General features: G+C 36.3%; 2 protein-coding genes across 2 annotated transcripts in view; one reads left to right on the top strand and one right to left on the bottom strand.

Moving 5' to 3' along the window:
• The window catches only part of MNS1 (meiosis specific nuclear structural 1), a 55,424-nt gene extending 41,238 nt beyond the window's left edge, over positions 1–14,186 (top strand). Inside the window, exons 8-10 of the mRNA XM_065872123.1 lie at positions 7,082–7,339; positions 12,988–13,113; positions 13,920–14,186. Of these exons, the coding sequence (XP_065728195.1) occupies positions 7,082–7,339; positions 12,988–13,113; positions 13,920–14,003 (468 nt within the window). The 3' untranslated portion in view covers positions 14,004–14,186. The remainder of the gene's footprint in view (positions 1–7,081; positions 7,340–12,987; positions 13,114–13,919) is intronic.
• A 309-nt stretch (positions 14,187–14,495) lies between these two features.
• TEX9 (testis expressed 9) overlaps positions 14,496–22,940 on the bottom strand; it is a 169,361-nt gene continuing 160,916 nt past the window's right edge. Inside the window, exons 12-13 of the mRNA XM_065871733.1 lie at positions 15,527–15,661; positions 14,496–14,777 (exon numbers count right to left, since the gene is read on the bottom strand). Coding sequence (XP_065727805.1) covers positions 14,700–14,777; positions 15,527–15,661 — 213 coding nt within the window. The 3' untranslated portion in view covers positions 14,496–14,699. The remainder of the gene's footprint in view (positions 14,778–15,526; positions 15,662–22,940) is intronic.

Below are 22,940 nucleotides of genomic sequence, written 5' to 3'. Positions count from 1 at the left end.
TTAACAGATTTGTTTTTTTATGTGTGAGAATATTTTAAGTTCTACTCTCTTTGGAAATTTCATTTATACAAGAAAGTGTTATCAACTATAGCCACCATGTTTTACACTAGATCCTCAGACCTTATTTGTTTTAGATCCAGAAATTTGTACCGTTTTACCAATCTCTTCCTATTCCCCCCCCCCACCCCCGCCAGCCTCTGGCAACCACTTTTCAACTTTCTCTTTCAATGAGTTTGACATTTTTTTCTTCTTTTTTGATTCCACATATAAGTGTTACCATGCAATATTTGTCTTTCTTTGTCCAGCTCATTTCACTTAGCATAAAGCCCTCAGGGCCCATCCATGTTGTCAAAAATAGCAGGATTTCATTATTTTTTATGGCTGAATAATATTCCATTTTATATAGATGTACCACATTTTTTTATCCATTCATATGTTGATGGACAATTAGGTTGTTTCCATATTTTTGCTATTGTGAGTAATACTGCAATGAACATGGGAGTGCATATACCTTGTTAAGATCCTGTTTTCATTTCCTTTGGATATATACCTGGAAGTGGGATTGCTGGATCACATGATAGTTCTGTCTTTAATTTTTTGAGGACCCTCTATACTGGCACCAATTTACATTTCCACCCACAGTGATAAGGGTTCCCTTTTTACCACATATGCACCCAACTCTTATTATCTCTCAGGGTTTTTTTGATGATAGCCATTCTAACAGGTATCTCATTGTGATCTTGATTTGCATTTCCCTGATGTTTAGTGATGTTGAGTACCTTTTCATGTACCTGTTGGCCATTTGTATATCTTCTTTGGAAAAAAAATCTGTTCAGATACTCTGCCCATTTTTTAATTGGGTTTTTTAATTCTTTTCTGTTAAATTTTATGTCTTCTTTATGTATTTTGGACATTAACTCCTATCAGATACAGGATTTGCAAATGTCGTCTCCCATTCCATAGGTTGCCTTTTCATTTTGTTGGTGATTTTCTTGGCTGTGCAGAAGCTTTTTAGTTTGATGTAATCCCACTTGTTTATTTTGCTTTTGGTGTCAGATACAAAAAAATATTGCCAAGACTGATATAGAGGAACTTACCCCCCTGTGTTTCCTTCTAGGAGATTCATGGTTTCAATTTCATTGATATTTTAAAGAGAGCCAGCATTTTGCCTAATTGATATTGTCTATTGGTTTTCTATTTTCAATTCCACTGATTTCTGCTCTTCATTTACTTCCTTCTGCTTCCTTTTTATGGGTTCTTGCGGTGTAGTAGTTTAGATTATTATTAATTTTAAAATTCTTTTTCAGACTCTTTTTCCTTATAGGTTATTACAGGATATTGAGAATAGTTCCCTGTGCTATACAGTAGGTCCTTGTTGGTTAAGATGTAGTTTTTTGTTTTGTTTTGTTTTTGGCTTAGATTATTGATTTGAGACATTTCCTACATGCATGCCCTTAATGCTATAAATGCATTTAAAAAAATGGATGCATTTGGTGCTATAAATTTCTCTCAAAACTGTTTGTTTCATCTTACAAGTTTTGATGTCTTGTTTTCATTTGCATTAACTCTGATGTATTTATTTTCTTGAGACTTCCTCTTTAACCAATGGATTACTTAAAAGTATGTTACTTAGTGACCAAATGTCCAGAAATTTTTGTGTTTTTTTAAAATTATTGATTTCTAGTTTGATTCCATTGTGATCAGAGAACACACTCAATATGATTTTATTTGCTTTAAATTCTGTGAACATTTAAAAAGAATACGTATTCTGCTATTTTGGGTGAAATGTTCTATAAATGTCAATTAGATCCTACTGATTGATAGTTTTGTTGAGTTCTTCTATATCCTTGCTGATTTTCTATTTAGTTGTTATATCAGTTGTGGAGGGAGGATTGCTGATGACTCTAACCATATATTTGTGGATTTGTGTGTTTCTCCTTAAAGTGTTTTTTTTTAATTGAGGTAAAATTCATGTAACATAAAATTGACTACTTTAACTGTTTTAAAGCAGCATTTAGTACATTCACAATATTGTGTAACCATTATCTCTGTCTAGTTCCAAAACATTTTCATTACCCCAAAAGGATACATGCATTAAGCAGTCACTGCCCTTTCTGTGCTCTCCTAGACCCTGGCAACTACTAATCTGCTTTCTGTCTTTATGAATTTGGCTATTCTGGGTATATCATATAAGTGGGATCATACAATATGTGATCTTTTGTGTTGGGATTTTTTTCCCCTTAGAATAATATTTTGGAGGTTTATCCATTTTGTAGCAGGTATCAGTATTTCATTCATTTTTTTTGGCTGAGTAATAGTCCATTGCATGGATATGTAACATTTTGTTATCTATTCGACAGTTTATGGATATTTGGTTTGTTTACACCTTTTTTTTTGACTGTCGTGAATGTTACTGCTATGAACATTTGTGTACAAGTTTTTGTTTGAATATCTTTTTCAAATTCTTTTGGGTAAATACCTAGCAGTGGTATTGCTGAGTCATATGATAATTCTGTGTTTAATTTTTTGAGGAAGTGCCCAACTGTTTTTCCACAAAGGCTGCACCATTGTACATTACTACTACCAATGCAGGAGGGTTCCAGTTTCTGCACGTCCTTGCCAACACTTGTTATATTCTATCATGCTATAACACAAAAAAACTGAAACTAAAAAATTTCTAGAAGAAAACATAAGAGAAGGTTGTTATAAACTTGAGAATGGCAAAAACTTTTTTAGAAGGATAAAAAAGTCATGAGCCATAAAAAAAGTTTATAAACTGGCTACATTGAAATTAATCATTTCTGGACTTCCCTGGTGGTGCAGTGGTTAAGAATCCGCCTGCCAAGGCAGGGGACACGGGCTCGATCCCTGGTCCGGGAAGATCCCACATGCCATGGAGCAGCTAAGCCCGTGTGCCACAACTACTGAGCCTGTGTGCCTACAGCCCGTGAGCCATGACTACTGAAGCCTGCATGCCTAGAGCCCATGCTCTGCAACAAGAGAAGCCACCACAATGAGAAGCATGTGCACCCCTAAGAAGAGTAGCCCCACTTGCCGCAACTAGAGAAAGCCCACGTGCAGCAATGAAGACCAAACACAGCCAAAAAATAAATAAATAAAAAAAATTTTTTAATTAATAATTTCTTAACATTGTTAGGAAAATGAAAATGCAAGCCACAGTTTGGGAGAAAATATTCCCTATATGTATATCTTACAAATAACCTTTATCCAGAATATATAAAGAACACTCATAACTTGATAAAAGAATATAAAAAACCCATTTAAAAAAATTAATTTATTTTTGGCTGCATTGGGTCTTCGTTGCTGTGCGCGGGCTTTCTTTTTAGTTGCGGCGAGCAGGGGCCACTCTTCACTGCAGTGTGTGGGCCTCTCACTGCGGTGGCTTCTCTTGTTGCAGAGCACAGGCTCCAGGTGCATGGGCTTCAGTAGTTGTGGCTCACAGGCTCCAGAGCACAGGCTCAGCAGTTGTGGTACACGGGCTCAGCTGCTCTGCGGCATGTGGGATCTTCCTGGACCAGAGCTCGAACCCGTGTCCCCTGCATCGGCAGGTGGATTCCCAACCACTGCACCACCAGGGAAGCCCCCCAGTTTTTTTAAGTGAGCCCAAAGTTTGAACACTTTGTTTGTTTGTTTGTTCTGGCCACACTGCATGGCTTGCACGATCTTAGTTCCTTGACCAGGGATTGAACCCATGCCCTAAGCAGTGACAGTGTGGAGTCCTATCCACTGGACCACCAGGGAATTCCCAAAAGTTTGAACAGTTTGTAAAACTAGATATATGAATAGCCAAGTACACAATAAATTATAGCTATTAATACTATTATCTGTAATATTATCAGCTATATAAAAATGGAACATTATTTTAGATACTGTTTCATTAATGAGGAGGAAATAGATACCATGTAAAATATCAAAACTTATTTCATGTAAATCCTTAATTAACTGCATATAAGAATATAAAATGTGTCCAGTTTTTTAAAAAAATATCTTAATGTAATCCACTTATAGATACCTAATGTCAAATAACCCCAAAAGCATTAAGAATAAAATGATGGAGGAAGGCATAACAGGCATATATGACCAAATGGGAAGCAGGTAGGCAGGGTTATCACTAGGTAAGTGGAACATCAAATGAATCCCAGATACCACAGATAAAAGGTGTAATCACCAAGGGAGGTATAACAGAATGAACATTTAATCTTCCATGTAACGTTGTATTGAAGTACGTAACTTTAAAAGCTGTTAGATCGCCAAAGAAAATTTACTGGAATAATACAAGGGGAAAGGGTGTTTAAACATCACTAGAAATTAATAACAAATATTTTAAACTACTAACTGAAAATCTAAAAACTTTCTTTTCAATTATTATTGAAGAGGATATTTGCAGAAAATTCAGAGGATAAGATTATGACCTATCAAAATCTACCAGGCAATTAATTATTAAGTGAGAAATATTAGAAAAAACTGTGTAGGCACCCAACTCAATAACTGAGAAAACAATATAAATTCAAGTATGAGGCAAGAATATGGAAGGATAATAAAGGTACAAGTAGAAATAAACCAAAAATCAGGAGAACACATTAGCATTTATTAATCCAGTTGCTTAATATTGGGGGGAAAAAGATTTTACTCTGGAAAAACGTAATAAAAAAGAAAAAAGGTGAAAACAAAATTTGAAGGAATAAAGGCTCTATAAAGAGAGTAGATTAGAAAAATACTGAAAAGTTATTCAGTTATCTACTAATAAAATGAAAATCTCAATGGCATAATTTTCTGCATTAAAAATACAGTGATTTCAAAAAATGTAGGAAAACTAGACAAAATAAGATTATTAAGGATATTTCCTCTATCACAAGACTTTTGTGCCCTGCCTCACATCTTCTCAGTCTCACCTCTGATTTCAGTGGCAGCTTTGGGGAACAGTTGTGAGGGCTCAGACGGACCCTGTGCTGACAGCTTCTTAAAGTGTAGGGGTGTGTGTGGGGGCAGGGAGGTAACATCCTTTGGGGCATCCCTCAACCAACAGCGGACAGAAATTGAGGGATAAATTCTTCTCTGCCTGGCGGCCTTTGGGAAGGTCCTAAAAGGTGCTCCATGCATTCCTCACAAGGTCCTGGCAGGATTAAGCCTCAGTTGTCTGAGGCGGTAACCAGCTCAGTGATGTACCCTTGTGTTGGCTTTTCTTCTTTCCTTGTTTTACTCCGGCCCTCACCACTGAGATTCCCTCCCCAGTAAAATATCTATATATAAGTCCTTGTTTAAGGCTCTGCTTTCAGAGGAGAACCCAGACTAAGACATCTCTAAAAAGTTTCCAGCCTCAGAGTAGTTTTACAGCAAATTACTTCAAACCTTCAGTGAACAGCTGTTCCTCAAACCACATAATGGGTTTTAGAACACAGAAAAGGATGGAAAATTATACAGTTCATATTATGTAACTACATAATCCTGATCCAGACACATCAGAGTACATGAATACTTTTCTGGTTGAAAAAACATAGTAAATGGTGTGTTGTTTTGCCAAACTCTTCCCTGTTCTTTAGCCAGATGTCTTCACCATTGGATTAAACTAAAATTTGTGTGGGAGATGGTTGCCAGGCATGTCAACAGTTCATTTAGTTCAATATGTACTGAATTTCTCTGTGCAAAGTACTATGATAAGCTCTGGAGGAATTCAAAGCTAACTGACACAGCATCTCTGCCTTCAGTGAGCCTTTGACTTCTATGAAATATATGGCAAATAAACACAAACTATATATTACAAAATCACTACGTGCCCAGCATCCCAAAGGAATATAAGATATGCCATCTATGAATTTATTTTTAGTGAGGAGATGAGGCGTGTATATATGGAATAAAATTAAATGATGGACTATTAGATGGTATAAGAGCTCACAAAGAGAGAAGTTTGAGTTAGAGTGATTAGAGAAGACTATGGAGGTAGGATTTGAAAAGAGGATTCGATAGGGATAAATGACGAAAAAGAGGCTGAATGGTCAATATAATGAACAAAGTTGCTGTAACTGATACTGCAGATTGGCTCTCTTAAAACCCACTCCTACTCCTACCACATCCTACCCCATTTTAAATTCATTTGTCTTTATTATAAAGACTATAAAGTTAAAACGATATTTCTCTTCTTTTAGCTAGAATTCTTCATATGAACTATGTTACCTCCAACAGTCATCACCCCCACTTCAAGGTGTGAAGACGGAAGTGAGCAAAATGAGATAGCAGTCAGAGTTACCATAATAGGACTTGAGCAGTGTGAGGGCAGCTTGGTTCCCTGGCCTTCCTGGAAGTTCTGTATGCCACCTGATGGCCTATAGTAAATCCCTTGTAGTTTGTTTTATCTGTAGGTAAGAACCTTGGCCATCTGGGTGTTGTTAAGGCAATATTTTGAATGCTTTGAAGATTCTGGCCTACCTGGAGCTTGTATTAGAATTGAACAAAGTTTGTTAGATTAGCAAATGATTTAAAATTTACATCGGTCCTAATTGGATAGATGATACAGCAAAAATGGGTGATGACTGTAAAATTCTTTGTATTTTTTGAAATTTTTCATAATAAAATGTTGGGGAAATTAAACCTTGTAGGAAAGGACTTTAACTGCTTCAAGTAAATTTGAATTTCCCTGAAATACTCTGATTGTTATTGGTAGATTATTGTTCTGAAAAATATTTATCAACGATTTGAACACAAGTTTCTAGAATGATTCATAGTTGGTACAAATTATACAGATGACAGATTTAATAAACTGAGATATGCAAAATTTTTTTATATCAGCTCTTTTCAAAGTTAATGCATTAATTCTGACTACAGAAACAAGGTGGTAAATATATATTAATTAAAATAAGTAATAGGCAATCCAAGGGTAACATGTACTTTGTGTAACTATTAGTTTTTAAAGGATGGGGCAAGTGTTACCTTGAAAAGCCTTAATTTTTCAATTTTATTTCATATTGTAACACTAAGCTTAATCAAACTCTGTCCTACCCTATCTTTATAAATCTGCTGTAAAGACATAGTTACTGAATTAACTTTTATATGTATTGTGATTTAGGAAGAAGCAGAAGAGAAATCGAGAAAGCAAAAGGAGTTGAAGCAAAATTTTATGGAACAAATGGCCTTGAAGGAACTAGTACTTCAGGCTGCAAAAGAGGAAGAGGAGATCTTTAGAAAAGCTATGCTGGCGAAATTTGCTGAGGATGATCGAATAGAATTAATGAATGCTCAGAAGCAAAGAATGAAGCAACTAGAACACAAGAGGGCTGTGGAAAAACTTATTGAAGAGCGTCGCAACCAGTTCCTTGCAGAAAAAGTAAGGAAACGTATTTTGGGTTTTTTTCTGGTAATTATCATTGAATAACAACCAGCTAATTTATTTATCCACTAAACATTTAACTGAGAACCATTTATGTGCCAGATGTTAGATATCCATTTACTAATCATATGATATATAAATTTTCTGACCACTTGTTAATCAATGAATCTAGAAAATATGTATTGATGCTTTCTGTGTGTTAGACATTGGTTGGTGTTGAGAACACAAAGATAAATATGACTAAGTCCATATCATTTATGAGTTTTTGGTGTTAAGAAAAATACATTAAAAACAATGATTATAAAGATATATCAAGTGCATGTGATGATAATTATACATACATGGACATCTTGGTATGGCAGAGAGGAGACAGATCATGAATGCCCTGGCTGCTATTTTAATGGTGGACTTTATCCAGGGGGACCCACTGAAGAATTAAGAAAGCTACATGATAAGATCTGCACTTGGAAAGATGACTCAGGTAGCAGTGTTGAGGACAGATGTGAGGGGAGTAAGACCAGAGACAGGAAGATCAGTAAGGAAGTTATTATAGTTATCGCAGTGATAGGTGATGAAAACCCATGTGAACAGAGAAGGGATCCATCTGTGAGATGTCAGGAACGTAGAGTTGATGGGGCTTGGTGACCAATTAGTTCTGGAGAGTTGAAAGAAGAATTAGGCTACTACTTATAAATAACGCTATTATGTACTTCCATCTTCAGTGAGTGTTGATGTGCTACAGAAAGTGTATGTACAAAGAAAAACAGATTTTGAGGGAGTATATAATTCCATTTTGTCCACATTGATTTTGAGGCCCAGGGGAAGATTTCTTAGTTGGAAATGTGGATTTAAGAATTGGTGAGGAAACTAGGTTTGTGACTTTGGACACATTGATTTGTCTATTTGTGTTTCATCCGTAAAACTGAAATAATACTTTAAGAACCAAATAAGAAAATGTGTAAGTGTTTTGAAAAGATAGAGAACTCTAAATGTGAAAAGTACAGATTAGGCATATGGCAAGTATTTTTAAGTAGTAATAGAAGTGGTAGTAATAATAACTAACATTTACTGAGCATTTTCATATGTCATTCACTATTCTATACTCATTACAAGCAAAGTAATAACTTTTAACTTTCAACCCTGTGAATTAGGTACTATTACTACCCCCATTTTAAAGATGTGGAAACTGAGGCATAGAGATTATATGTATTGCCCAAGGTTTCACAGCAAGTAAGCGGCAGAGCTGGGATTATTAATATCATAATGCTGATCTTTCCTGCGTGGGTAGACAAAAAGAAATCTCAAGATATTCTTATAATCAACAGATACTGATCTGCTAGGCATTCTGCTGAGTGTTGGTGAGGGAATCAAAACAAAAGCTCATTCTGGTAGCTTCTAATCTAGCAAAAGAAAATAAGGTCTAGATACCCAAAAGACTCGACTATATACAGCACTATATTAAGAATATAGTTCTTAAATGTACAATGTAAACATTTGTAGAATGTGGTAGTGTGGGATTTACTAGTGTGCAATACCTTTACGACAGAACTATGTGGACTTATCTGGAAATACATACAAAATGAATAAAAGAAGACAGAGGAAGGCTATTCCAAGTTGGCAGCATATGGAATTACCAAATGGAGAAACCTGAATAACAGGCAGAGGAGTCTGGACATGATACAGTAGAAACTGGTTATCATAATATGGTGTTTAACAAGAGGAGAAAGTAGTAATTTAAGAGTGAAGAGATGACCTGGAATAGGTTAACAGAGCAGTGGAAGGAGAGAGAAAGGGTAGAGTTTAAATATTTTTAAAGGAAGAATAGATGAGACGTGTATGATTATTTTGGACCATATAAGGTAGAGTGGAGGAAGGAGTCAAAATAACTCTCTAAGTTTCAAACATGAGAAACTCAAGGAATACAAGTGCTGTTGTTTTGAATTGGAGCAAAAAGATATAATGACTTCATTTTTAGTCATACTGAGTTTGAAATAGAAACGCAAGTTGAAAAATCCTGAAGGCAGTTGAACAGAAGAAAACTTAGGTCAAGTATTCTTAGACAGGCACTTCTGTCATTAAGTAGCACAGAGAGTTTCAAACTAAGATGATTCTTCCAAATAATATATTATAATGAGAAACAATCAGAGGGCCAGTGACTGAGACTTGGAGAACATTCTAGTTAGGAGGTGGAAGTAGTAGAAAAAATTGCCAAGACCAAGAAATGGTCAGAAAGATAAAAGAATCTGGAAGTCATAGAAAACCAAGAGAGATCAGCTCTTTTGACTGCTGCAATGATGTGTTGAGAGACTTGGGGTTCAATTTTTGGCTTTCCTCTATACTTAATCAACTCTTTTTTAAAAATTTATTTATTTATTTACTTATTTTGGCTGCATCAGGTCTTAGTTGCGGCACGTGGGATCTTTTGTTGTGGCGTGCAGGCTCTTTGTTGCGGCGCCTGGGCTTCTCTCTAGTTGTGGAGTGCAGGCTTCTCTCTAGTTGTGGCCCATGGGCTTAGTTGCCCTGCAGCATGTGGGATCTTAGTTCCCTGACCAGGGGTCAAACCCACGTCCCCAGCATTGGAAGGCGGATTCTTAACCACTGGACCACCAGGAAAGTCCCCTTACACCGTAGTTCTTTTGTCATATTTCCAGATGCCTAAAGGACACAGTTCGAAATCTTGTGGGTGCCTTAGAATTTAGGTTTCCAAAAGTGAATGTAACGGACAAACCTCCAATTTCTGTAGCCTGAATCTTGGTTAAAGACAGGCTTGGGTGACTGAGTGACAGGCTTGGTTAAAGACAGGCTTGGGTGACAAACCTCCAATTTCTGTAGCCTGAATCTTGGTTAAAGACAGGCTTGGGTGACTGAGTGAATATGCTATCACCTTGGAATCATTCCTGGACTCTTCCTATTTCTTACGTAATAATTTTTAGTCAGCCACCAAATCCTATTGATTCCACCTCAACAGTCCTATTGATTTCACCTCTTAAATTCAGTTTCTCTTCTTCATAACTTAATTTAGACATTCAGTATCATTCTGTGGACTACTGAAATTGACTTATAATTGGTCTCCTTGTGGCATCTGCTACCAGTTAGCAAGGTATAAAAAAATCTCATTATGTCCTCCTCCTGCTTAAGTGGATTCCTACTGGATAAAACTTCAATTCTGTAGCTTTGATATAAACCAACCATGATCTACTGTAACCTTTAAGGGAGATAATTACCTATAAAGCACCTAACATTTTGCCTGGTCAGAGCAAAGTGATCAGGGAGACTGAAAATTAAAAGCCTTTTGAAATTGACCAGAAAGCTTTGAATACTCCTTGTATAGAAAGAGGTAGAATCAGTGACTGTGACTGTCCTACTATCTCATGGCTTACAGAGCTAATCTGAAAGCTATTGGAAAAGTTAGCAAGACAGCTATAAATGGAAGAAATCTGAAAATATTACCTAAAGCATACTTTTACAAAAAATTTATATCTTAATTTTTTTTTAATTGTAAACGTTCCCAATATGAAGCTGTGGGCTTAATTTCAATATCAGTGAGATTGGGTCGCATTTCTATTCTGGTCCAAGGGCAAGGATGAATTTTCATGATCATAGAATCATGAATCCATTCTATTACACAATCATATAAGGCTCTGTTTTTTTTTTTTTTTTGTCCTCATGAACAAATTGGTTTCATACCTTTCTAAAATATTTACCCTAATTAACTATAAAAATGTTTTTTAGGATGAACAGTTAATGTGGTCTACCACATCCTAAGAAGGGAGATCCTGTATTACACCCAAATTAGAGCCCATATACATCACTGGACAAAAATCTAATGAGTGAATTTTTCTCATAACATTATAGAACTTCTTGCACCTCCCTATTATAAGGAATAGATCAGTTAGGATCATGCTTGGCTACAAGTAGTCTCAGATTAACAGTGGCTTAGTAGATAGTTTACCATTCCCTCACATGAAAGTCTAGAAATTGAGACTTTATTCATAGTCTTCAGGAACCCAGGCTCCTTCTAGCTTTTCGTTATGGCTTCTGTAGGCTATAGCCATCATCTTCATGGTTTAAATTAGATCTTCAACCTTCATATCCATGTTTCAAGCAGCAGATGGAAGAAGTGCAGAAGGGACAAAGGATATAAGATTGATTCCTGGAAACTGGCATCTGACACTTTTGCTTATATTCCATTGGCAAAATCCTAGTCCTGTTGTGACCACATTTGACCCTAAAGGAGTGTTAGAAATGTGTTCTAAAAAAAAATCAGGTATAGTGATTCTATGGTAGATTCTATTACCCTGTTTCATCTTAGAGATAAAATAATTAAGAGCAACTCAACCCTTTGATTCAGTAGCAACATGGGTGAAAGTGTAAGTCTTTTCTCGATTAGCTGTCAGTGATACTTCTAATTCTGTAATACAAATGAATCGGACATGATAGTAGACAAAATATTCTCAGGAGAAGCAATTCCAGGTTTAACTGGCATTGGATATGGCTGTGTCCTAGCATTCTTCTGTATTTTCATTCAGTAACTTTAAAGAGGTTATATTGAAGCTTGCCTCTCACTGTAGCAAAAAAGACAGATATCCTGCTTTCTGGTTTACATGACTTTAGTTATTTCAAAGAAAAGTTTAGCATTAATACTACTTTAAAGTAATTCTTGGCAGAAATTCATCAATGTTTTTTCAGTGGTCTGCCTTTAGTATCCTTCGCTATCCAATAGGACTCTTTGGATATATTTCCATAAGAGTTCTTTTAAGCCCTAAAACGTGTTAAAGCTAGTCAGCTCTTCCATATTTATACGGCACAGAAGTTTGGTGTGGTTGTCTATCAGACGTTTGTTTGTTTATTTATTTTTGGCTGTGTTGGGTCTTTGTTGTGGCACACGGGGGCCATTCTTTGTTGTGGTGTGCTGGCTTCTCACTGCGGTGGCTCCTCTTGCTGCAGAGCAGGGCTCTAGGCACGCAGGCTTCAGTAGTTGCGGCTCATGGGCTCTAGGGTGCAGGCTCAGTAGTTGTGGCGCAGGGGCTTAGTTGCTCCACGGCATGTGGGATCCTCCCAGACCAGAGCTCAAACCGATGTCCCCTGCATTGGCAGGCAGATTCTTAACCACTGTGCCACCAGGAAAAGGCCTCTATCAGAACTCTTGCCTGTTGGAACTCTTGCCTGTTGGAACTCTTGTGCTTCATACAGGCTTTACAAAACTTTATATGGCAGTACTTACCTTTTAGATATCCCTATTCTGTTTTATCTACCTTTTTTTTTCATCTTACACTGTAAGCTGCTTTCAGTACCTGGAGTATGGTAAGCACGCAATAAATATTTGTTGAATTAATTAGGAAATCATTTCTTTGAATCTTTTTTCCTTGGTAATGAAAATACTTGTCCTGAAAATATGTACTTGCCTCCCTAAAATCCCAGTCATAGCTGGGACTTTTCTTGTAACTTTAAAGAAATAGTGACTGTAATATGTACATATATATATACATATATATATATATATATAAAATGTAAAAGATATATATTATCTAGTACCTATCAGTTTTATCTAATTTACTGCAAGAGTAAATTAGACAAATTTATCTGACACATTCTTAGTTTAATGTGTTTTGTGACAATAAAATAAATTTTATTTATATTTCCAGCAACGTGAACTGGAGGAATGGCAGTTGCAGCAAAGAAGGCAAGGATGTATTAATGAAATTATTGAAGAAGAAAGACTAAAACTTCTCAAAGAACATGCTACAAAATTACTAGGATATCTCCCTAAAGTAAGTGACATTTAACATATAACCTCTAATAGTGGGGAAAAAAACATGGTATTAAGATTTCAGAGGGAAACTGAAGATGGTGGAGTAGAAGGACGTGCACTCGCTCCCTCTTGTGAGAGCACCAGAATCACAACTGCTGAACAGTCACCAACAGGAAGACACTGGAACTCTCCAAAAAAGATACCCCACATCCAAAGACAAAGGAGAAGCCACCATGAGGTGGTGGGAGGGGCACAGTCACAATAAAATCAAATCCCATAACTGCTGGGTGGGTGACTCACAAACTGGAGAACACTTACACTACAGAAGTCCACCCACTGGAGTGAAGGTTCTGAGCCCCACATCAGGCTTCCCAACCTGGGGTCTGAATGTTTGCTGATTAGACACAGAACTGAGGCAAGAGCCAATCCCATGCATGAAGCTGGCAAAGCTCAACCTCTTCACCCTGACCTCCCTCATATCATACATACTATATAGGGCTGTTTCAAAACAAGGGTAGAGGGTATAGTATGGATTAAATTAATTCCTATTCAGCCCATCAAAGCAGTAGTACTTGTAGTAATAAAGCAGAAGAGCCTAGATTCCTATGACAAGTTCTAACACAGGATCTGGTAAATCAGGAAATCAGGTCAGGCTAAGAATATTTTGTATATTATAATTTCAGAAAAATTTTTTTCATAAATATATTAGATCTTGTTATCTTGGAAATAACTGCAAACCTCATGTCTGTATATCTGTTAGCGTTAATGAACATTTGGTGAATTATTGTGGCATTCACAGTAACCCACAAAATATTTTTCTTGTAGGGAGTATTCAAAAAAGAGGATGATATTGATATGCTTGGTGAAGAGTTTAGAAAAGCATATCAGAAAAGGAGTGAAGAGAAGTGATATCATCAAAGTTTGGTAAACCTGGATTCTTTTGTATGTTACCACTAGATGTCAGTGTAACTTCTGACAGTTCGGTGAGGGTAGGAATCCATTGTCTTTGGATTTTCTAAAACATCTCTATTTCATCATTTATAAACAATTATTTGTAAGAAAACATTTGTTTTTGATAAAAATTAAATTACTGAGTATTTTTTCACTGCAAAATTAATGGCAAAGTTAATTGCTTTTAATCAAACTATTGTTTTTGTACTAAATTTGAAGATCTGAATTCTACACCACACTCCATATAGAGAAATATATATATATAAAATCCAACAACCCAGGAGACTAACCTCTTCATACCACTTCTAGCTATGTTGGTGTCTTGGAACTTTACTTCCCTTATTTGGCCAGGGAATTTACAACCTAGAGTTACATCTCTAGAACATAAAATATTTTCTATTCAAATGCAGTTGAAAAAGGGCTAGATGGTCATAAGAAAGATATATCAAAAGTTAAATTCCTATTGCTTTATTTTATAAAATATTTCCATTTTGTAATAATTAGATATCAATTTTACATCCCCAGATCTACACAGGGAATTTGGAATTATTTTGATCAAGTATCTTCATTTCTTAGAGTAAAAATAATTCAAACCATTACAACTTAAATTAAATAAAGGGTATATCCACCAGGCACTATAGGTTAAAAAGCAGATCACTTATTTCCCCATTCGAGTGCCTTCATAAATTCCTCTTCAGTGAAAGACAACATCTTGGCAGCTTCAATATGCATCTGTGTTTAAAAACAAATATTGTCTAATTTAGTGTTAAGAGTAGACCACAGAACAACAGGAAATTTATAAAAGTGTGTGTATAATATGCTATCAAATTAAGTTTTGTTGTAGGAATGTGTAATTCTAATTACAATAAATGTGACATTTGAAATGGTCAGCCTCTAAAAACCTGCGTTCACTGCTGGTATTGTACCAACCTGTTGAGAGAACAATTCAATAATATTGTAATACCTAATCTTTGCAAAAAGGGACAGTGGCAAAGCCATGAATTCATATCCTCTTACCACTAGGTAACTCGGTTAATATTGTAATACCTAATCTTTGCAAAACGGGACAGTGGCAAAGCCATGAATTCATATCCTCTTACCACTAGGTAACTCGTTAATATTGTAATACCTAATCTTTGCAAAAAGGGACAGTGGCAAAGCCATGAATTCATATCCTCTTACCACTAGGTAACTCGTGTAGTGAACAGAAGTGGTTTGTAATCAGTTTTCACTCTTCAGGAGGCAAACGGATCCCCTAAGATATTTCTACATATGGTATCTTCTTTAGTTAGGGAGTACCCATATTGTATTTAGTAGTCCTATTTCTACATTTCTAATTTACTTGCATTGATGTAGATAAAATTTTGTGACTAAGCGTATCAAAATAAACACATCTAAAGTAGAAATACTAAACATCTTAGTAGAAAGAGCCAAGTAACATCTACGATTTATTTTAACTTTGTTTTTTAGGATAAACTCACCTTCTGCCTTTTCAAAACATCGATTAATTTTAATTGTTTCTTGAACCCTATCATTAATTCTCCTTTTTGTCTTTCTAGCTTCTTGTTTTCTGATTTTAACACTTCAATTTTTTTGTGTTCTTCATTTGCTATATCCTGCAAAAAGAAAAAAAAAAATCCCACTTTTTCTTTGCAGTATTTGAATGGAAAAAATATCAGCAATAAAAGCTATTTTTAGTTTTTGCATTACTAAATTACTGTAACTCTGATAACTTTTAATGATGCTCACACCTCTAGCATTTTAAAAAACGTTTTTAAAATAACAACTCAGTTCTAATTCCAATAATGCCAAAGTAGCTTATATTTGAAGGCAGAGATGAGTAATCAGTAGTAAGCAGAAACTGGAGACGGTTATGATCCTTGAAAACATACTGGTTGAGATCCACATTCAGCTGGTTTCTGAGAGCACTTTTCAGTTCATTGGTTCACAGGGACAGACCTGAAGCAAAAAGTATCAGTCTTATTGGGCTAAGGAATTGGACAGCATTGCTGCCACGATGGTAGAAATTTCCAGGTGGGAAAGCCCTCAAAATCTGCATACACAGTTCCCTCAAATCCTTGGCACCTAAATAACATGTGCAGGGTGAGACTCCTAGGAACCCATGAAAGGTAACAGTTGTGGTCTAAAGAGCTGAGCAGAGAATTCAGCCACTGCCCATGATAAGGAAGACCGAGTTTGTAATCTTGGTAAAAATTAATTGGATGAGCTCTGCAGCAATTTGGACAATGGAGAAAAAGGACCAGTGAACTCTAAGACAAGTAAGTAGAAACTATTAAGTAGAGGAACATCTACTTTCCAAGAACATCTGGTACTTGGAAAAAATGTGAAAGGATGTCTTTCATGCAAAAAGGGAAATGATACCAGAAGGAAATCTGAATCTACATACACACACATTTAAAAAAAAAGTATCAGAAATAGTAACACGTGGTAAATACTAGTAGAGTTTTTCGTTAAAAACTTCTCTTTAAAAGATAATTGACAGTGGGTTAGATTTGGTTGCCAAGATGGCAGAGTAAGACCCTGGGCTCAACTCCTCGCCTGGGCACACCAAAATTACAACTATTTATAGAACAACTATTGATGAGAAAGGCCTGAATCTAACAGAAAAGATCTTCTCCAACCAAGGATATAAAAAAGGAACCACAACAAGATAGGTAGAAGGAGTGGAGGTGCAGTATTGTCAAGACCCATACCCCAGATGGGCAACCCACAAACGGGAGGCTAATTACAATTACAGAGGTTCTCCCTAAGGAGCAATGGGTCTAAGCCCCACATTGGGCTCCCCAGCCTGTGGGTCTTGTACTGGGAAGACAAGCCCCAGAATGTTTGGCTTTGAAGGCCAGTGGAGAGGAGACCCAGAGGGCTGTGGGAAATAGATATTCCACTCTTAAAGGGTGTACACAAAATCTCAAAAGCTGCAGGACCCAGAAAAGAAGCAGTAATTTTTGAAAGGAGCCTGGGTCAGACCCACCTGCTAATCACCAAGAGGTTAGAGGCAACTGAAGTTCATCCTTAGGACATAGGCATTGGCAGCAGTCATTTGTGGGAGCCCATTCTATCACGTGGACACTGATGCTGGGACACACCACTTCAGAGTCCTCCTCTAGCTTACTAGCAATGGGACATGGCTCCACCCACCAGCCTGTCAGCACCAGTACTGGGAAGCCTCAGGCCAAGCAACTAGCTTGGTGGGGAAAAAGCCCCATCCACCACCAGCAGGCGGGCTATCTTAAGAGCCCCTGAGCCCACAGCCACCTGGAACACAGCACAGCCCTGCCCACCAGAGGGCCCAGGACCCTGTCCCACACACAAGAGCAGAGGCACTAGCCCCAGGATCCCCAGGGCCTTGCAGCCAGAGACCCTGGGACCCAGCTCCACCCACCAGTGGGCTGACACCAGCGCAGGACCACCACAGCCTGCCATGGCAGGACCCAGCCCAGCCACCAGCACTGGGTGCCTCCCCACCGCTAGACCTTGGCCCCTCCCACCAGCAGTCCAACACCATCTCTGAGACACATTGGGACCCTTGGCAAGATTCAACACACTTTCATGATAAAAAACACTTAAAAAACAAGGAACAGAAGGATTCTACTTCAACATGATAAAAGCCATATATTGACAAGCCCACAGCTAACATCAAACTCAGTGGTACAAGACTGAAAGCTTTCCCTCTAGGATCAGAGACAGGACAAGGATGTTCACTTTTGTCACTTTTATCCAACACAGTACTGCAAGTTCTGGTCAGAGCGGCTAGGGAATAAAAATAAAAGGCACCCAAATCAAAAAGAAGCAAGATTATCTCTGTTCACAGATGACATTGTCTTGTATGTACAAAATCTTATAGATTCCACAAGATTCCACAATTTATCCATCCGAATAAATTAATTTGGCAAAGTTGCATGATATAGTCAACACACACACAAAACCAGTTGTGTTTCTATATACTACTAATGAACATTCCTAAAAAAAATTAAGAAAACAATTACAAATATAATACCATCAAAAATAATAAAGTACTTAGGAATAAAAGTAACCAAGGAGGTGAAATGCTTTTACACTGAAAACTTCAAAACACTGCTGAAAGTATTTAAAGACAAACGAATGGAAGGATATTCTGTGGTCATAGACTGGAAGATGTCAATACTACCCAAAGAGATCTACAGATTTAGTATGATCTTTATCAAAACCCCAATGGCATTTTTACAGAAATAGATCCATGCTAGCTAATATTTATATGGAATCTCAAGGGAACACAAATAGCCAAAGAATTTTAATGAATAACACAAGTTGAAGGTCTCACACTCCCCAATTTCAAAACTTATTACAAATCTATGGTAATCAAAATAGTGTAATATGGACATAAAGAAATATTTACCAATGTAATAAAGAGCCCCTAAATAAACCCTTGCATATAAAGTCTAATGATTTTTGACAAGGATGCCAAGACCATTCACTAGGAAAAGATGGCCTCTTTAACAAATTGAGCTGGGAAGCTAGATATCTCCATGCATAACAATGAAGCTGTATACCTACTTCATATCATATACAAAAATTAACTCAAATTTGGTCAAAGACCTACATGTAAACCCTAAAACTATAAACTATTAGAAGAAAATGTAGGGGAAATGATCATGACACTGGGTTTGGTTGTGGATTCTTGGGTATGAAACCAAAAGTACAGGCAAACAAAAGAAAAAAAATAGATAAATTGGATTACATCAAAGGATATACAATCAACAGAGTGAAAAAGAAACCTACAGAAAATATTTGCATATCATATACCTGATAAAGAGTTAATGTCCAGAATACAGAAATAACTCCTACAAATAACAAAAACACAATCAATTAATAAATGGGCAAAGGACGTGAATGGATAATTCTCCAGAAAAGATATACAAATGGCTAACAAGCACATGAAAAGGTGGTCAACATCACTAATACTTAGGGAGATTCAAATCAAAACCACAATGAGATACCACCTAATAAACATAGGATGATGACTATTTAAAAAAAAGCAACACAAAATAACAAATTGGCAAGGATATGGAAAAACTGGAACCCTTGTGCACTGTTGCTATGGATGTAAAATGGTGCAGCCACTATGGAAAAACAGTATGGTGGTTCCTCAAGTTAAAAATAGAATTACCATATGATCCAGCAATACCACATCTAGGCAAATATTCAAAATCATTGAAAGCAGAGTCTTTAAGAGATACCCGTACACTCAGGTTCATACCAGCGTTATTCACAATAGCCAAAAGGTGGAAGCAACCCAGGTTGCTTTATCCAATGAATGAATAAAGAAAACCTGTTACATACAAACAATGGAATATTCAGCCTTAAAAAGGAATGAAATTCTGATACATGCTACAACATGGATGAACCTTGAGAACATTATGCTAAGTGAAATAAGCCAGTCACAAAAAGACAAATAGTATATGATTCCACTTACATTAGGTACCTAGAGTAGTCAAAATCATAAAGATAGAAAGTAGAATTGTGGTTGCCAGGGATCAGGGAGAGGGGGATGGGGAATTATTTTTTAATGGACATAGGTTTTCAGTTTTTGCAAGATGAACAAGGAGTTCTGGAGTTTGGATACACAACAGTATGAATGTATGTAACACTAGTGAACTGTACACTTTCAAAAATTAGCGTAAATTTTATGTGTAGTGTAATACAAAGGTTTTTTTTTTTTAATTTAGGAAGTTCATTAACTCCTCAAAGCAAAAACGTAACAATGTAGGGTGGAGTTTGTGTATAATAAATAAAATGTATGACAACAACAAAAAGGGAAGGAGAGAAGTATACTGCTGAAAGGTTCTTACATTATTCATAAAGTGCTTGAAGGTAGACAATGATAAGTTAAAGGTGTATCTGATAAATGATAAAATGTCCATAAAAAGAAGTGGAGATAATAATCCAGTAAAAGAGATAAAATGAAATTGTTAAAAATATTCAAAAGGAGAAAAATAAGAAACAGGAAGAAAGAGCATGAACATATAGCAAGTTAATAGAATAAGACCCAACCATTACTAATAATCATATTAAAGGTAATGGTCTAAGCCTCCTAATTAAAAAGTCAAATTGTCAGATTGGATTAAAACAATAGAAAAACAACTATATGTTGCCTACAAGAACATACAAAGGAGTTACAAATGAAGGGATGGAAAGGACAACACTAATGTCAAGACTAATTAAAAGAAATTACACGATTTCAGGATTTTTTTTTTTTTTTTTTTTTTTTTTTTTTGCGGTGCGCGGGCCTCTCACTGTTGTGGCCTCTCCCGTTGCGGAGCACAGGCTCCGGACATACAGGCTCAGCGGCCATGGCTCATGGGCCCAGCCGCTCCATGGCATGTGGGATCTTCCCGGACGGGGGCACGAACCCGTGTCCCCTGCATCGGCAGGTGGACTCTTAACCACTGTGCCACTAGGGAAGCCCCAGGATTTATTATAAAGGTATAATAAGACAATGTATTAATATGAAGACAGACATACAGATCAATGGAACAAGAGAGAGATTCCAGCAACAAATCCACACATATCTGGGCAATTGATTTTCAACAAAGGTACCAGGGCAATTTAATAGTGAAAGGATAATCTTCTCAACAAATAGTGCTGCACATATTCCAATAATGAACCCTGACCCCTTATATCATGCACAAGAACTCACCAAAACATAAAAGCTCAAGCTATGCAACTTCTATACGAAAACCTAAGAGCAAATCTTAGTGACCCTTTAGGTTTAGCAAAGAATTCTTAAATAGGACACAAGAAGCATAAATTATAAAAGAAGAAAAACAACAGATTGGACTTCATCAAAATTTTAAACATTGCTCTTCAAAAAAACTGTTACAGAAATAAAAAAGAGATATTTGCAAAGCAGGTATCTGACAAAAGACTTGTAGTTAGGATATATAAAGAACTCTTAAAACTCAATTATAAAACAAGTCAACTCAATTCTTTAAAATGAACCAAAGAGATAAAAACTAAGGAAATATGAATAAAGTATGGTCTTTAGTTAATAATAGTGAATCATAATAATGATTCATTCATTAATGGTAACAAACGTACCATACTAATGTAGATATTAGTTGCAGAGGAAACTATGTGTAGAGATTATAGAAATTCTCTGTACTAATTTCCCAATTTTTATGTAAATCTAAAACTGTTCTAAAAAAGTTCATTTAACAATTTTTTAAAAGAAGAAAAGACTGATACAGACACTTCACCAAAGAAGATACCAAGACTCTCCTGAACAACCAACGCATGAAAGAAGAAATCAGAGAGGAAAAAAAAATGATTGTGAAACAAATGAAAAAGGAGACACAACATACCAAAACTTATGGGATGTAGTAAGAGCAGTTCTAAGAGGGAAGTTCATAGCAACAAATGCCTACATTAAGAAAGATCTCTGCATTTTTACTCCTCCCTGCATGTTTAATGTTTTTGACATCGTATTTTACATCTTTTTGTTTTGTGTATCCCTTAACTACTTACTGTGAATATAGATGATTTTACTACTTTTGTCTTTTAACCTTCCTAGTAGCTTTATAACTTGCTGATCTACTACCTTTATTATATGTTTGTGTTTACCAATGAGATTTTTCCCTTTGTAATTTCCATATTTCTAGTTGTGGTCTTCTCTTTTTCACTTACAGAAGTCCGTTTAACATTTCTTGGGAAGCTGGTTTAGTGGGGCTGAATTCTTTCAGCTTTTGCTTGTCTGTAAAACTCCTCTCTCCTTCAAATGTGAATGACAGCCTTGCTGGATAGAGTATTCCTGGCTGCAGGGTTTTTCCTTTCATCACGTTAAATATATTGTGCCACTCTCTTCTGGCCAGCAAAGTTTCTGCTGAAAGTCTGTGGACAATCTTATGGGAGTTCCCTTATACATAACTAGTTGTTTTACCCTTGATGCTCTTAATATTCTCTCTTTATCTTTAATTTTTGCCATTTTAATCACAGTGTATCTTGGTGTGGATCTCTTTGGGTTGATCTTTTTGGGGACACTCTGTTCTTTCTGGACCTGGATGTCTGTTTCCTTTCTCGTGTTAGGTATGTTTTTAGCTACAATTGCTTCACATAAGTTCTCTGCCCCTATCTGTCTCTCTTCTCTTTCTGGGACCCCTATAATGTGAATACTAGTATGCTTGATGTTTTCCAAGAGGTCTCCTAAACTGTCTTCATTTTTTTTAATTCTTTTTTTTGTTCAACTTGGGTGATTTCTACTACTCTGTCTTCCAGTTTACTGATCCATTCCTCTGTATTACCCAATCTAATGTTGATTCCTTCTAGTGTATTTTTTTATTTCAGTTACTGTATTTTTCAGCTTTGTTTGGTTCTTCTTTATATTTTCTAACTCCTTCTTAAAATTCTCACTGTGTTCACCCATTCTTCTTCCTAGTACATTGAGCATTTTTATGGTCATTACCACGAACACTTTATTGGGTAGATTGCTCATCTCCAGGGTTGTTAGAATGTGTTCAAACTTAAGACATCTTCAACTTTCAATATTCACCTGTGTATGTTGTTATATATAAACCTCATGGTAACCACAAACCAAAAAATCTATAATAGATACACAAAAAGAGATAAAGGAACACAAATATAACACTAAGATCGTCATCAAATCACAAGTGAAGGGAGGAAAAGAAGAAAGGATGAAATAAGAACTACAAGGACAACCCCAATCAATTAACAAAATGGCAATAAGTATGTACCTATCAATAATTACTTTAAATGTAAATGTACTAAATGTTCCAATCAAAAGACCCAGTGGCTGAACAGATACAAAAACAAGATACACACACACACACACACACACACATATGCTGCCTATAAGAGATTCACTTCAGGTCTAAATACACA

This window comes from Phocoena phocoena, chromosome 2 (genome assembly GCF_963924675.1).
Source record: "Phocoena phocoena chromosome 2, mPhoPho1.1, whole genome shotgun sequence".
Classification (NCBI taxonomy): Eukaryota; Metazoa; Chordata; class Mammalia; order Artiodactyla; family Phocoenidae; genus Phocoena; species Phocoena phocoena.
This window is presented reverse-complemented; position numbering and strand designations above follow the sequence as displayed.